This window comes from Microtus pennsylvanicus, chromosome 13, assembly GCF_037038515.1.
Source record: "Microtus pennsylvanicus isolate mMicPen1 chromosome 13, mMicPen1.hap1, whole genome shotgun sequence".
NCBI classification, from domain to species: Eukaryota; Metazoa; Chordata; class Mammalia; order Rodentia; family Cricetidae; genus Microtus; species Microtus pennsylvanicus.
Window position 1 is genome coordinate 65,704,937 of NC_134591.1, and position 14,204 is coordinate 65,719,140.

The 14,204-nt window shown below is 54.0% G+C and overlaps 2 protein-coding genes across 3 annotated transcripts; one reads left to right on the forward strand and one right to left on the reverse strand.

Annotated features, from left to right (window-relative positions):
• The first annotated feature begins 315 nt into the window (after positions 1-315).
• On the forward strand, positions 316-3,253 carry C13H1orf232 (chromosome 13 C1orf232 homolog). Its single transcript, XM_075946770.1, has 4 exons — positions 316-399; positions 1,597-1,680; positions 1,791-1,888; positions 2,956-3,253. Exons 1-4 carry the CDS (start codon positions 316-318, stop codon positions 3,251-3,253), a joined length of 564 nt encoding a protein of 187 aa, XP_075802885.1.
• A 1,533-nt stretch (positions 3,254-4,786) lies between these two features.
• Positions 4,787-7,549, reverse strand: Fam110d (family with sequence similarity 110 member D). Of its 2 annotated transcripts, none has more exons than XM_075946345.1 (2): positions 7,458-7,549; positions 4,787-5,761 (listed from the first exon to the last, which is right to left on the reverse strand). In XM_075946345.1, the coding sequence occupies exon 2, from the start codon at positions 5,669-5,671 to the stop codon at positions 4,853-4,855; it is 819 nt and encodes a 272-aa protein (XP_075802460.1). In that variant the 5' UTR covers positions 5,672-5,761; positions 7,458-7,549; the 3' UTR covers positions 4,787-4,852. The 2 variants fall into 2 exon arrangements, with proteins under 2 accessions (XP_075802460.1, XP_075802461.1); XM_075946346.1 differs by having other exon boundaries at positions 7,432-7,518.
• Between the last annotated feature and the right edge of the window lie 6,655 nt (positions 7,550-14,204).

Here is a 14,204-nt window from a genome sequence, read left to right on the forward strand (position 1 = left end):
AAGAGAAGAACAACCACCACCAGTATTCCTAAGCGCAGAAAAATGGACTCTCCGAAGGGCTGTCTTCATTAACTTTGGCCAATATGGGTCAAGGCAAGGGGCTGAGGCGGCTTCTGCCCGTCCCAACCTCAGAATCATTGGGATCGGGTTTACCTGCTTGGCACTGTGCCACCCGGGGAGAATAGTGCATCTTTCATGAAGTCATCGGATCCCTGGGACAGACTCTTGGTTCCTCCAAGTTTCTGGAGCCAGACCCACTGGTGCCCACTGAGCTACCACCTTCTGTGCCTGGGTCAGCCCCTCTCCGCTGCAGCCATGAACCAAGCCTTCTGGAAAGCTTACAAGTCCAAAGTGCTGCAGACTCTGGGTGGAGAATCTGAAGAGGACCTGGCAGAGGAGGTGGGTACCGGCCATGGTTTCTAGAACAGAGAGACAGCAAAGTAGGGAAGTATTAAACTAGGAAGGAAGATAGATTCATTTCTGTAAAGACTGTAGGCACATTCCAGGATTACACACAGCACAGGGAAATGACAGAGACAGTCAAGAACAAAAGAAAGGGGGAGCTGGGGCCAGGAGAGGAGTCGTGGGCTCCAAGGTGCTCATGAACTGCCACAGGATAAAGATTGTTCTGACGACACTTGGCAGGAGGCACAACAGTGTGTTAAGCTCAGCACAGCTTTCTGGTGGACGAGGCTGAGCAGAAGCGAGACGGCTTGCCCGGAGAGGTAATGCGCTCCTGCTTGCGGAATGAGGGAGTAATAGCTCTTACACTCTGCGGGCCACAGAAGCGGCATTCCACCAAAGCCATGCTTAGACAACACTTAGTTCTGAGGGGGAGGGCAAAAAGGACCTAGAAACTAGAAGTTTAGATCCAGAAGCTGTGATAAGTAACAGTCACGGCAAAGAGATGTGGCTGGGGCAGGACCTAGCCCCGTGGTTGGGAGGTGGATAGGCATACGCCTAGGCAGGCTGATGCCCGAGGCTGGGTTGCTATGGATGTGTCTGTGGAGACTCTAGTACATGTGTGAACTGGATTAGTGACTTCTCGTGGATACGCATTTTGAGCAGGACTCTGTACCGGTATGCGTTCGTGTGGGCATTTGCAGATGTTCCACTTGATTGGTAGAGGAACTGAGTGCTCTGCATAGGCCAGGTCTAGCTAGCTGCCTGCAGGAGGATAAGAGACAGGATGGATTGTTTAACCACGCGAGAGTCCTCGTGTGGGTGCCTGACAGCGCACACATCTGGACATAGAGGGAAAGGTGTAGCCACAAAGAGGCATGCTCACGTACAGGTGTATGTCTGTAGTCATGAGCATCGTGTGTCCTTGTCCGAGTTCGTGAGTGTGTTTGGGTATGTGTGGGAGTGGCCAGGTGTATGTGTTCAAGGGTGTCTGCAGAGATTTACCACGCAGGCCCATGCATGTGAGCAGAGGCAGCATTACATAATATACCTGTGAGCATTGCCGTGTGCCCTAGTGGAGACGCAAAGCAGGGTATACTTTGTGTGTCTATTGTACTTAGACCACAGAGTGTGTGTGTGCTGGCTGGCAATGAGGTTTCTCTCATGCTGGGTGTGGGGGGTCTTGTGTCCCAGAGGGAGAACCCAGCATTAGTGGAGTCAGACACGGCAGAAGCCCCGGAGGAGGCCCTCAATCCCATGTCACAGCTGGCCCGAAGGGTAAGCCCTCCAGTCTTCCACCCAACCCTGGGGGGCCTGAGAGGCTATGGTGAAGCCCTGGGGGGGTTTGGTGGGGCATCCATTCTTGATTCTCAGTTCTTCCCTCCCAGGTTCAGGGGGTTGGGGTGAAAGGTTGGCTGACAATGTCATCGCTGTTTAACAAAGAAGACGAGGACAAACTGCTGCCACCAGAGCCCTGTGCTGATCAGTACGTGTGTGGCTTTAGGGGGTGGGGCTGGAAGGGTCCTAAGATCTCTTTTCTGCCATGTTCATCACCCCACAGGCTCCATCCACTTATCAGGATACAACAGGGTTAGATGGGTTAGATCTCTTAGGACTGAGGTAACGGGAACTCCTCGTGGGTGTTTCCTCCCTGTTTTTCAGGACAGGCCAAGAGGAGGCCTTTTTCGGTGCTGCAGCAAAGGGTGGTATAGGTGGTAAACCCTCTCCCTTCAAAGGAACATAGGTTCCTTCTCCTGATTTGCTTGGTGTACGTGGAGGCCTGAGGATCCCAGAGGACCCCAAGGCACACTAGTTTAGAAAGCACTGCTTTAGAAAGGTCTTGGATGTTGAGAACAGACCTAGGGTTTCCTCTCCAGGGCAGTCACTGCCTTTCCCTCAGCCCTAAGCACAGCCCTCACCCCCACCCCATCTATTACTCTTGCCTCAGGGACCCCCCCCACCTCCTCTGCCTTCTTGCCCAGTCCCCGGAGGACTTTTCCAGAGGCAGGGCTTCTTCTTCAAGCATGATCATCCCTCCTTGAAGCCCTTCCGCACTTCAGTCCCACCTTCTCTTCCCAAAGCATCTGTGCCCGGATTTCCTCCACTTTCTCCCGCGTGCCAAATTCCTCTTTCCCTAATCCTAAACCTAACCACTTTGTTCATTTGGTTCTCCCCGCCTTTCCATCCCTCATATGGGGCCCAAACAAGCCCACCCTACTCTCTCCCCTGTCCCTTCCCCTCTTAGAGACCCTCCCTGGCTTTCCGGACCTGGCTTGTCCCTGTTAGTCTATTTTCTCTGCACCAGAGTTCCTTCTCCAGAATCCTGACTGCTCCACCCAACTCGGGGATCCCAGTTCCCCTCTCCAGACCACCTCTCCTCACCACCTCTCCAGACCTTGTCCCACTTCACCTTTTCCCCCCCAGAGCCTTCGAATCCTCCCTTTGATAACATGCCCTGATCTTGGACTTTCCTGATCGCACTTGTCCCTTCTCCCGCTCACTGTCTTCTTCCGGGACCCCGGGCCAGCCCGCTGACCCCCGTCTCTCCTGCAGCCCGCTGGCGGCAGCCCCCTCCTCGCAGGCGTCCGCAGTAGAAACAGAGTCTCGCGGGCCGGGATTCTGGGACACCTTTGCCAGCAGATGGCAGCAGCAGCAGCAGCAGGCGGCGTCCATGCTGCGCGGTGTGGAAACCACCGCGGAGCGGGATGCGAATTCCCAGGACAATCCTGCGGAGGAGGCCACGGAGTGCCCCGAGACGCGGGAGGTGGATTCCGCCACAGGCTTCAAGTGGGGTTTCCTCACCCACAAACTGGCAGAGATGAGGGTGAAGGCCGCGCCCAAGGGAGACTAGCCGGCGCCCGTCCTTCCCTGCCTCCCATAAAAAAACTCCTGGATCGACAACCAATGTGACTGTGTAATTTTTTCCCCCGACAACAGGAAAGGCTACTTTTAGGTGGACGTTCTCAGGCGGGGTCTAGCTAAAGGGTTCTTCGCCTTCTTTCCCGACAGAAATGCCGAGACAATCCAGGTGACAGTAAGGGTGACCTTAGATTTAAGGCACACACAACTTTCCAGAAAGCCCCAAAAGGCTTGCTCCACGGCTCTGTCCAGCTTCGTTTCATTCAGCAAACTCTGCAGGTGGCCCAATAGCGCACATAGGTTTCAAAATGTATGAAAATAACTGGAGTGACGAGGTAGCTCTCTACCAGCGGGTCCCAGACAAAGGTTTGTCGAGGAACAAAATGGGGCTTCTGGTGAGGGGATGAGGCAGCCTCGGAGTTTAGGAAAGTTTCCTGGAGGAGGCTGTGATCTTCGAAGAATGCAGAGTTAAGGACGGAAACCTAAGGCAGAGGTCTTGAACAAAGGCTTCGACTAGAATCTGTGAAGAAAACCTGAGACTTTGTGTGTTCTGGAGGGGAAAAAGGAATTCTGCTGGGAGTATAGTTTAGTTGTTAGAGGGCTTGTCTAGCTACGTGAAGCCCTGGGCTTGGTCCCCAATTATCACATGAACCTCAGTGGTAGCTAGCAGGGTGAGGCTGGTCTGGAACACACACACACACACACACACACACACACACACACACGCACGCGCGCGCGCGCGCGCGCGCGCGCGCGCGCGCGCGAGAGAGAGAGAGAGAGAGAGAGAGAGAGAGAGAGAGAGAGAATATGCAGGAGGTTACAGATGCCAAAATCCTGACCCAAAGGCGCCCCAGTTTTAATGATTTCCATTTCGAACCCTCCAAATGCCAGCTTTTCTTACCTTGGGACCATGGGGAAGAGGAGGGAGCACGAAGCTCCAGGAATCTTGGGTAACTTAAGCAAGCTACAGATTATATTCCAGGCACATTTGCACGGGCATTACAACTACTCCAGAACACTACCAACTACCTCCTTTAATAACCCAGAACTGCGGCCGGGGGATGGTGGCGCACGCCTTTAATCCCAGCACTCGGGAGGCAGAGGCAGGCGGATCTCTGTGAGTTCGAGACCAGCCTGGTCTACAGAGCTAGTTCCAGGACAGGCTCCACAGCCACAGAGAAACCCTGTCTCGAAAAACAAAAACAAAAAAAAAATAATAATAACCCAGAACTGCGGAGTGTTTGGCCAAGGTCACACTCTGCCTGGAACCCACACTCAAAACCACTCACTCAGCCACGCCAACCAGTTCTTCCCTTTCCCCCACCTCTACCCGCTAAACTAAACTCTGCTCCTTTTACTAAAGATTATTTTAGCTTTATTCAGTAGTTCGCTCATCTCCCACTCCACTCCATCGCTGCTCACATTCAGCCTCCAGAGAGGCTACGTGACCACCCCACCCCTTTCCGCAGTCTGCGCCTGGCCCTTGTGGTCCCGCCTGCTCAGGGTGCAGATGGGGAAACTGAAATCTAGGGAAAGGGTTTATTCACGGACGAGGCGAGCTCTCCGGGAGCCGTCCCCTGTGCCGTGATGCTCACACCTCGGACTCGCGCGGTGGAGCGCGCGCTCGCTGGCAGCCATACAACCACTGGATGACCCGCGCGTTGCGTTCCACCACTGACACCGAGGGGCGCCCGTCCCGTGCGGACCCCGCCGCCTCCGACCCCCCACCACAACCTCCAGCACAGTCCGGGTTGCCCGCGTCCCCGTCGCTGGATGTCCAATCGCTGGTGTCCCCGGAGCCGGGCGGCGGCGACGTTGCGACCTGCGGGCTGTGCTCGGCGCCCCAGCTCTGCGGGGAGAAGCGCTCTGCGCCCAGCACCTCCACTAGCGCGCGCTCCAGACCGCAGTAGTTGAAGAAGCGCTCCTTCTCCGACAGAGGCAGCGAGCACGTGGGACACAGCGCTCTCTTCCCTGTCGCCTCCGGACCATCCGGGGATCCAGCCCAGCCTGCGGGAGCCGCAGGTCTCTCAGTAGGTCCCGGGCTGCTCGGGACAGCATCCCGGGGGGTGCCCAGGAAGAGGCGTCGTACTAGCCCCTGGCCCTTGGCGTTCTCCTTGTTCACCGAAGCCTTGCAGTCCCGCTTCTGGCGGTAGAAGATGAGGGAGTCAGGCCTTGGCTGTCGCCTGCCGCTACCCCGACGGGCAGGCCCAGGCGTCCTGGGCGATGCAGAGGTCCCCAACTCATTGCAAGGGTGTGGCGTCAGCGGTCCTGGCCCCCCTCGCAGGGCTGGTTCCTGACGACGTACTATCACCTGCTGCGTCTTGACGTACTTGGCTTTGTCGGCCTCCAGTCTCTCTACGGCGCTGGGGGTTCGTCCCCTCGATGGTGTGGAGGGAGAGGCCAGCAGCATCTTAGCGGAGTTGGCAGGTCAGTGCTCCATACACCCTGGGATGCACAATTAGCTGAGGAGCAGAGAACAATTCTCTGGAGTTCCTGGGGCCTGCAAGGAGAGAGGCACTGTCTGGAAGAGGGCAGGCTGTCCCTGCCCTTCTCCTGCAGGCATTCCTGGGTAGAGGATCTCAGTCACCCCTCCCCCATCAAGCGGTGTCTTGCCCAGGGAGCAGACGCTAGACCCACCCTTCCCCAATCCTTAAGAGTCATTGGCTAATTCTTTGGGGGGGGGGCATTTATGCCCCTTTGAGAAGGCTCCGACCTGGCCACTGGATCATGCGCAAGGGACAAGCAAGCAGGACACTTGGAAAGGAAAATCAGGCGGGTCCTAACTCAGTTCCCGAAATTGGCTTTAACCGGAAAAAATACCTCTTCCCAACAGAGCAACTTCAAGCCCAATACAAGGAGGTTCCGCAGCCACAGGCTGGCTGCAGCCGACCCACCCTTCCCGCCCCCAAGCACCGAGGTCAGGGACATAACCATAGGGTAGGAGTCCCTAGGAACTGCTGCCAGCTTCCTCGCCCAGGTCCAGCAGGGTTATTCAGGAAGGAGAGGGAGGTGGTCCCCAGACCGTACCAGTCTGCTACTGCCAGCCACTGTATGCCCCATGCCAAGGGGAGTCCAGAAAAATCTAACCATAGACACCATCTCGTCCAACCCCTGCACTTTGATTTCAGAAGCCAGGACAATGGCCAGGAGAGGAAGGGGTTTGTAGGGGTCCTTTTGAGAGCTAGGGTGCCCCCTGGGACCCAGATTTCATGCCTTATTGGGTAGCTCTAGCTGGACCCTGGGTTGTCTGTCAGATCGTCCCTCCAGCTGCTGTAAAGCCCAGCAGGAACCCCTAGTCTCACAAAGCAGTTCACCCCACTGATTCAGCCTAATAACTTGCAAGCTCAGAGATCTGCCCTCTGGGTCCCTGCCCCCTTCCCATCCAGAGACCTCCGACCCTTCTCCACCTCCCCTGTGCTCCAGGAAGAGGGCTAGAGGGACAGTAAATCAACAGCCGACAGTTTCCTTGTCAGCTAACAGAATGGGCCACCCACATGGCCCAACACACCCTCCCCTGTCCTTCACTTCCCTGTTCCCATACAGCTGAAAGAGACTTATTGGTTCTGGGGACTGAAGGGACCTCGGACCTGGAGGCAAAAAGGAAGAGAGTGGGCAAGGATGTGTGAAGAAGGTGGTAGAGCACGGACCCTGGTCCCTCCACCCCGGCCTATCCCTGTTACACTTCCAGTCTGTGGCAAGTCTGCCCAGAGTCTGAGTGACTGAGACCCAGGCAGCAGTGACAGCCTGTGCCCTGCTCTCTTTCCTCAGGGACTATAACGGGTCAGATTCCAAGGTCCCACAAGGGCACTGAGCTGCTCTGACCTCATGGATGGCCTCTGTCCCCTCCTTCTCTCTTTAGCCTTGAGCAAGGAGGCTATAAAAAGTCCCTAAACACAAGGACCAAAATAGTCCACTGTCCCCTGCCTCGTCCCTGGTTTCTAGGCTGGCTTTGATGTTTGACCACAGACGGCCCATGCCAGACTGGCAGCCAGTCTTGTCCCTCTGTTCCTTTGCCTACCCTCTTCCAGCCCTTGAGGTAGAAATTGCAACCCTGTCCATTAAGAGGCTTCAACATTTGTGCTTCTGGGTTCAGTAGCTGGGCACTAGCCTCCTTGCTATCAGCCCACAAGTACCCTCCTGTCCTCATGCCCTCTGGGCCTGCATCCTCACCTGCCTTCCGCTCCAGATGCACTCACCTCTGGGTGGAGACGCTGAGTTGCAGGGATCCCTCTGTATCCCCAGACTGAAGAAGGCCAGGGGACAGCAGGGACTAGGGAGTAACTTTGGTGGCAGCCAAGCCTTACTCTCCACAGGAAAAGCGAAAAGCCTCCACCCCCTAGGTTAACCCTTCCGGAGCCAGAGCTCAGACTCAATTAACTCTTTCCTGGCCAGTCTTGGTGCTGGCAGGACCTGTGAGCCATGTCCAGCAACTTTACAGATAACTAGATAAGTTCCATCAGGTTCCATGGCTGCCACGGAGGCACTGTAAACTTGGGCTGAGGTACCGTGGCCCCAAACAAGACCTTCTGCTCCGCAGGCTCCCTCTGAAGTCTTGATGCTCTGATGTAGAATGGAGGGCAGAATAGGGTGCTATGCCATTTGCTTTTTCCCCTCTGGCAGGTAGAGGCCTGTTTTAATCCTGGTACTGGAGTGTGGCAAGCCTGCTCTTCCTAGAGGTGAGCCCGGGGCATCTGCTTCCTAAAGGTGGGTGCAGTGGTGCTGCAGGTGTGTGGAGAGCCTGTCTCAGCAAGATTCAGCATGAGGATTGAGCAAGAACTCCGTGGTCCAGCCCTGATAATGGTGAAGGGCGCTAACTGGGAAGGGTGTGAAGAAAGCCGCCTTCCAGATCTAAGTCTCCATCCTTTGGCCTCCCACCTGGGGATCCCTAGTGGTCCAGCAGAGACACTATTCATCTCAAGGGGAAGCCCTAGCCATAAAGGAGTCACACCCTTCTCAGTAGGCAAACTTCTTAGCACTAGAGTTCAAAGGCCAAGGCTTGGCTCTGTCTTTGCTTCTCTCCCAGTTGTGCCCACTCCCTACCAGCCCAACCACTTAGCATAAACCCCCCCTCCCTGCTAACACTTTAATGTTGGCAAGGCACATTTCCTTCTCGGTTCTTAATCACCCTTGAGCCCCCTCCCATGGAACCTAGATGGGGCTCAGCAGGAATAGCAATGCCACTTCATGGGGGAGGAAATGAGTAAAGTCGGAAGGACACATGCAGACCCCCCAAATCCTCTCTTTCCACTGTCCCCACTGTTTCTCTGGCAAGATCGAGGGTCCTTCCGAGAACCCAAGGCTCATCATCTGTCAAGAAGATGCCATTACAATACCTAGGCCTGCGATGGGGTGGGAAGACTCTGGGACACACATACCTTGGTGGTAAACGGAGCTAGCTAGGAAGAGAGGGATGGGAAGAGGCTCCTCTGGCTTCCTACCGGGGAGCCTGCCAGAAGAAGCCTGGAAAAGCCCTTACCATGGGAGTCCTACACTCTCAACAGGCGAACCCTTCATGACCCAGAGTTCAAAGGTCAGTTCATAGACCTGGTCCCCCCACCCCACCTCTGGCCCCTGACCTCCTTTGGGACCCTGGATTCCTGTCCACTGTTATGAAGGAGGGGAAGGGGTTATTTATTTTGTCCATAACAACAGAATTGTGTTATCGCATTTGACAAAAGGCTTTCCATCCCGCTGTCGCAACTCATCTCGAGGACAGATCTTTGGGACTAGTATCGTCACTTTTCCCATGGAGAGCTCAAGAAACCGAGGCTCAAGTTAGTGAAATGACTGACCCAAATTCACACCATGAGGAGTAATAGCTGTTTGCTTTGTTTTGCGACGGGGTTTCAAGTAGCCCAGGCTAACCTCGAACTTCTGAACCTCCTATCCCCTATACTCCTAGAATGCTGGAATCACAGGCACGAGCAACCAGGCCTGATTTTGTGCAGTGCAATACTGGGGGTGGAACCCAGGCGCTGTGTACGCTAAACAGGCCCTCCGCTGACCGAGCTACACTTTCACCCCAACAGATGACTTTTATTGAGAAAGTTATATGTGCTAAGGGCCACTCTTGCTACTTTACACCCTGAATCATAGATTTGATCCAGTGAAATGGTCCCTTCTAGTTTTGTTGATGCAGGTGGGGTACAGGCCAGTGCTCTGTGGCCTGGGCGTGAAAGGGTTAAGAACGGGGGAGGCGGGTGGGGGCCCAGCTGGGATGCTGTCAATGGCAGGAAACCTGGCCTGCCAGGGAGAGGATGGGGCTAGTGTCTCACTGAGGCCACCCCCATCCCTTTGCTCTTAAAGGAGCATCCGGGTTAGGTGGAGGGGCTGGCGGGGGTCCCTTCACAGCTGTGTTCTGGGGATCAAGGACAGATGCTAGACTACAGTAAGAAGGGGAACCCAGGGGATACATGGGGGTCATCCTGATTGGATATCTTGTTTTCCATACTTCTGAGAGGAGCCTGGCTCTCCTTTGGTACTCAGAGAGCAGAGACTGGAGGGGAGGGGGGGCTTAGTCATTAGGGAATGCCATAGCTATGTTCTTGGGGGGTCTTCAGTTAGGGGAGGTGGGGGTCTGAGAGTCTTGCTCTCAGGGGTTCCCAGTCAGAAGTGCCAGTGCCCCATGCCAGTGGACAAGGCCCAGGGACAGACCCAGGAGCACAGCCTGAGCAGTAGCACACAGGAGAGGGTAAGTGGGGTGGACCCTAGGTGAGGGATCCAGAAAGAGCTAGAAAAAAAAGAGGAAGGACAGGAGGTCATATATTTTCCTGTCCTCAGAGGATGGGGGCCCACAGCTCTCTGTCCAGCTGCCCTCAATTCTCAGGGCACTCAGCAGGGCCAGAGCCTCTCTCTGGTCATGGGTCCCCAGGGAGATCTTTAAAGTGGCTCATTCCGGCCCACTAGCCAAGACCTGGGGAGGGGGAGGCCAAGTCTGAGGGCTGTTTCCTTCCTCTATCCGACCTCAGACCTCATTCCCGGAACACCTGAGCTGGGAATGGGCCTGAGTCAGAAGCGGCTCCTTTGAGGAGAGGGCTGCCGGGCAGACTGGGAATAATTCTGGTCAGTGTCGGGAATAGTGAGACAGGGTCCCAGAAGCCTTCAGACCTGGCTTCGGACCTCAAGCCTGCATTGTCACCAATGAGATTCTAGGTCTGCTTCTCCCCAGCCAGCCACAGGCCTCAGGCCATGGCTATCCACGCGTTAGCCCTCTCTTGATTCCAATCCTGACTCTCCACTCTATCTACATGGCCTCCGAAGAAAACCTAAGCTCTCTGGGTAGCCCTTCTTGTCAAATGTAGACAACAACCCGGGAATGGTGGTTGGATCTGACCTCTCCTTGGGCTTTCTATCAGCCGCCCTCAGACTCCGACCTGTGGCCTAAGTCTTTTCTCCCTGCCCCCCCCCCCCCAGTCTCATCCTCAGCTGCTGGCCACAGATCACTGGGAACACTTTCCCTGTGCTGTGAGGTCAGCAGACGGAGGTCACATACTCTTAAGAGACTCATCAGGAGGGTGGCAGCAGAGGTGGGGCAAGGGGACCACAGAAAGAGATTGACCAGCTCTACCACAAGGAGAAATGAACAAAGCAGACGACAGGGGGTGGAGCAGGGGCGATTTGTTCTGCCTGGATGGGGTGGGGAGCTTCAAAGAGGGGATTTGAGCAGAGCCTGGAGGGGATCATTGTTTGGGCTGGGGGTGAAAGAGCCCTGAGAACCTCAGGTCAGAGGACAGCAGGAGCTGGGGTCTCAGAGAGGGCAAGAGGCTTAGAGAGAAGTGGAGTACCCAGAATGCGGTGCTGAGTGGGGGCCTGTTTGCACCCAGGCAGGGATGCTGACCTGGAAGGAGGCCCCTGATGCGCTGGTGGCCTCCCCCAGTTCCTGAGAGCAGGGCCCAAACTCCTCTCTAATTTGTGGCTTTCCATTTGGGGAAAGAATCTTAGCCACAACAATAGCCTGGTCCTGGCGGCTGCCCCTCAGAGGGTGTGGCTCCGAGCAGAGCCTGGCCCCCAGCACCAGGGGACATGACCCACAGCAGGGGTAGCATGGAGGGAACATTTGTTCTTCTGAGAGCCTACACAGCTAGGGAGCAGTGTATGTAAGAAAGATCAGATAAGATATGTGCTGTCTTAGTGCCGGTCACCTAGTCAGAGCAGCAAAACCAGCTACAGCCGACGCATGTGTCTGGTGCTGGGTACTGTGCAGAGTGCTTTTCTTTTTTGTTAAATATTTATTTATTATATATACAGTATTCTGCCTGCATATATCCCTATAGGCCAGAAGAGGGCATCTTATCTCATTATAGATGGTTATGAGCCACCATGTGGTTGCTGGGATTGAACTCAGGTCCTCTGAAAGAGTAGACAGTGTTCTTAACCTCTGAGCCATCTCCACAGCCCCGCAAAGTGCTTTTCTTTATGGTCAGTGCCTCCCTTACTTTCAACGTAAAGTAGGAATTACTATTATGATCCTAACCTTCTTTGTGTCTGTTCCTCATCCTGTCTCTGTACCCTGTACCCCCATCCCTCTGCCCACCCTCCCCATGTCCAACTGTCCCTGTCTGTTGGTGTCTGTGCCCCCCATATACCCTGTCCCCCGTCCTTGTCCCTCCCCATATTAGTTGTAATACCTCATTGCTACAACAAAGTATCTTACAGAATCGACTTAAGGAAAAAAGGTTTGTTTTGCCCCCATGGCAGGAAAGGCCTGGTAGCAAGTAGGAAGCAGCTGATCACACTGCAACTGCAGGCAGGAAGCAGAGAGAGCAGAAAGTGGCTGCTCAGGGCCCCCTTTCCCCTCTTTATTCAGTCCACGACCCCAACCTGTGAAATGATGCTACCCACAGTTAAAGAGAGTCTTCCAGCCTCATTAACTTAGTAGGACAACCCCAGGTTCTCCCGTTTTTCTTTTCAGTTATGACTGTGTCTTCCTCGGCTGAGGGCAGGGCCTATGTGGCCTTCCTTTGTAACTACCAGAAGTAATTTTCCATGAATGGGCAGAACCTCTGAGTTTCGCAGCAGGAGTTATACCCAGTTCTTGGACAATGATTAATTATTACAGAGACCCTTTGAACTCTTTGGATCCCATGTAGTTAAAGGAAATCCTTAGGCCAGGAAGTTTCTCTGCTAAGGCCTGGGCCTGGCTGAGATGAAGCCCAGATAAACATCTGATTTAGCTCCAGAGGCGTTCTCCCCCCAGCTCACATGTCAGCTACTTAAGAGTCGTCAAGAGTGGCCCAGTCAACAATCGATGAGATGCTGGCCACAGGCAGGGGCCTCACAGGTCTCTGAGCTTCAGGAAACCTGGTCCCTGAACCAGGAAAAGCAGAGCCAGGCTAGTTATTCCCGAGCCGGATAAAGGAGGCCCAGCACCTTGGCTAACTCCAAGAACTGTGTGCTGTTAGGTGAACCTGAGGAGAAGGATCACCTCCCAGGAGACAGCTATGAGGGGAACTGACCCACGGGAGCCTTACAATTCCTCAGGAAGTCTCTCTTGGTAAGCTTCCTGTCCCTGGCCCCCAAAGCACTTGTGACAGATTCCTGCACTCTTTCAAGGATGGGTCATGAATCTTTGGAACTGCCAGCTGAGTCAGTTGGCGCTTGCCTATATTCCCAGCATTCCGGAGGATCAAGAGTTCAAGGCCAGCCTGACCTACAAACACAGGCTTCTAAACTTTTGTTTGTAATTGTAGGGGATCTGCCGACTCCTTGGAAGCCAGCTTGAGAAGCCCTAGAGAGCAGTGAGGGGTTGTGGGTAAAAGGAGAGGCAAATATAATCGACATACATTATGTCCACGTATAAAAAAAATACGTCATGATGAAAAACAAAAAAATGCTGAGCAGGGCTGGAGAGATGGCTCAGCGGTTAAGAGCATTGCCTGCTCTTCCAAAGGTCCTGAGTTCAATTCCCAGCAACCACATGGTGGCTCACAACCATCTGTAATGGGGTCTGGTGCCCTCTTCTGGCCTGCAGGCATACACAGACAGAATAATGTATACATAATAAATAAATAATATTAAAAAAATGCTGAGCAGGTAAAGGTGCTGGCCACCAAGGGTAAGGACCTGAGTTTGAGCCCCTTGACCCACATGGCAGAAGAACCAACTCCCAACTCCTGCAAGGTGGCTTCTGACTTCTATATGTGTGTGTTCTCATACCCATACCCACACATAGTCACACAAACTAAATTTTAAAAATACATTTTTTTTTAATGCTTGAAAGACCTGCCCTAGAATCAAATGCCCAGAGGGCAAGTTTCAACAGCTCCAAATGCCCCACCTGTAGCATGCCATAAAAGGGGTCCCAAAGTGGAGATGGGTGCCAGGTGGGCACTGCAGGGTCTTTTTAGCTGTTTGATAGAAGTAAGTGGATTCTCAAGATGCTTTTTGTTAAGTTGGGAGCATAGCCCCCAGCCCCCAGGCCTGAGAGTTGTATTGGTCTGGACTCCAAATCCCAGCATGCCATTTCTGACCCCTCCCTGGGGGGGGGGTCAGGACCACTCCCACAGAGTATTTAAGTGAACTCCCAAATGAGGATCACGTGGTATCTTTTCCTTCCTCCGGGTGGTAGCATTCTCACCTCCTGGTTCCCCCTCGGGTCCACCCGAGAGCGCAGGAATCCCATTAAACCTGGATATTTTTTAATTTGGCTTGTTGTGATTTGGTTTGATTGAGATTTTTGCGTTGGCAGAGAGCTCCAGACCAATACAACTCTCAGGCCCGGGGGCTGGGGACTATGCTCTAACTTAACACTTTATTTTTTATTTTTATTTATTTATTTATTTTGACTTTTTTTTTTTTTGAAACAGGGTTTCTTTGTATAGTCCTGGCTATCCTGGAACTCACTCTGTTCATGCTGGCCTCAAACCTAGAGATCTGCCTGCCTCTGCCTCCCAAGTGCTGGAATTAAAAGTGTGTACAACCACTGCCTGGCATGGAACGAGGGA

Coding starts and splice junctions, on each gene's coding strand:
- C13H1orf232 (XM_075946770.1), top strand. CDS start 316: ATGAACCAAGCCTTCTGGAAAGCTTACAAGTCCAAAGTGCTGCAGACT. Junction 1,681..1,790: donor TGTCACAGCTGGCCCGAAGG/GTAAGCCCTCCA, acceptor CTTCCCTCCCAG/GTTCAGGGGGTTGGGGTGAA. Junction 1,889..2,955: donor CCAGAGCCCTGTGCTGATCA/GTACGTGTGTGG, acceptor TCTCTCCTGCAG/CCCGCTGGCGGCAGCCCCCT.
- Fam110d (XM_075946345.1), bottom strand. CDS start 5,671: ATGCTGCTGGCCTCTCCCTCCACACCATCGAGGGGACGAACCCCCAGC.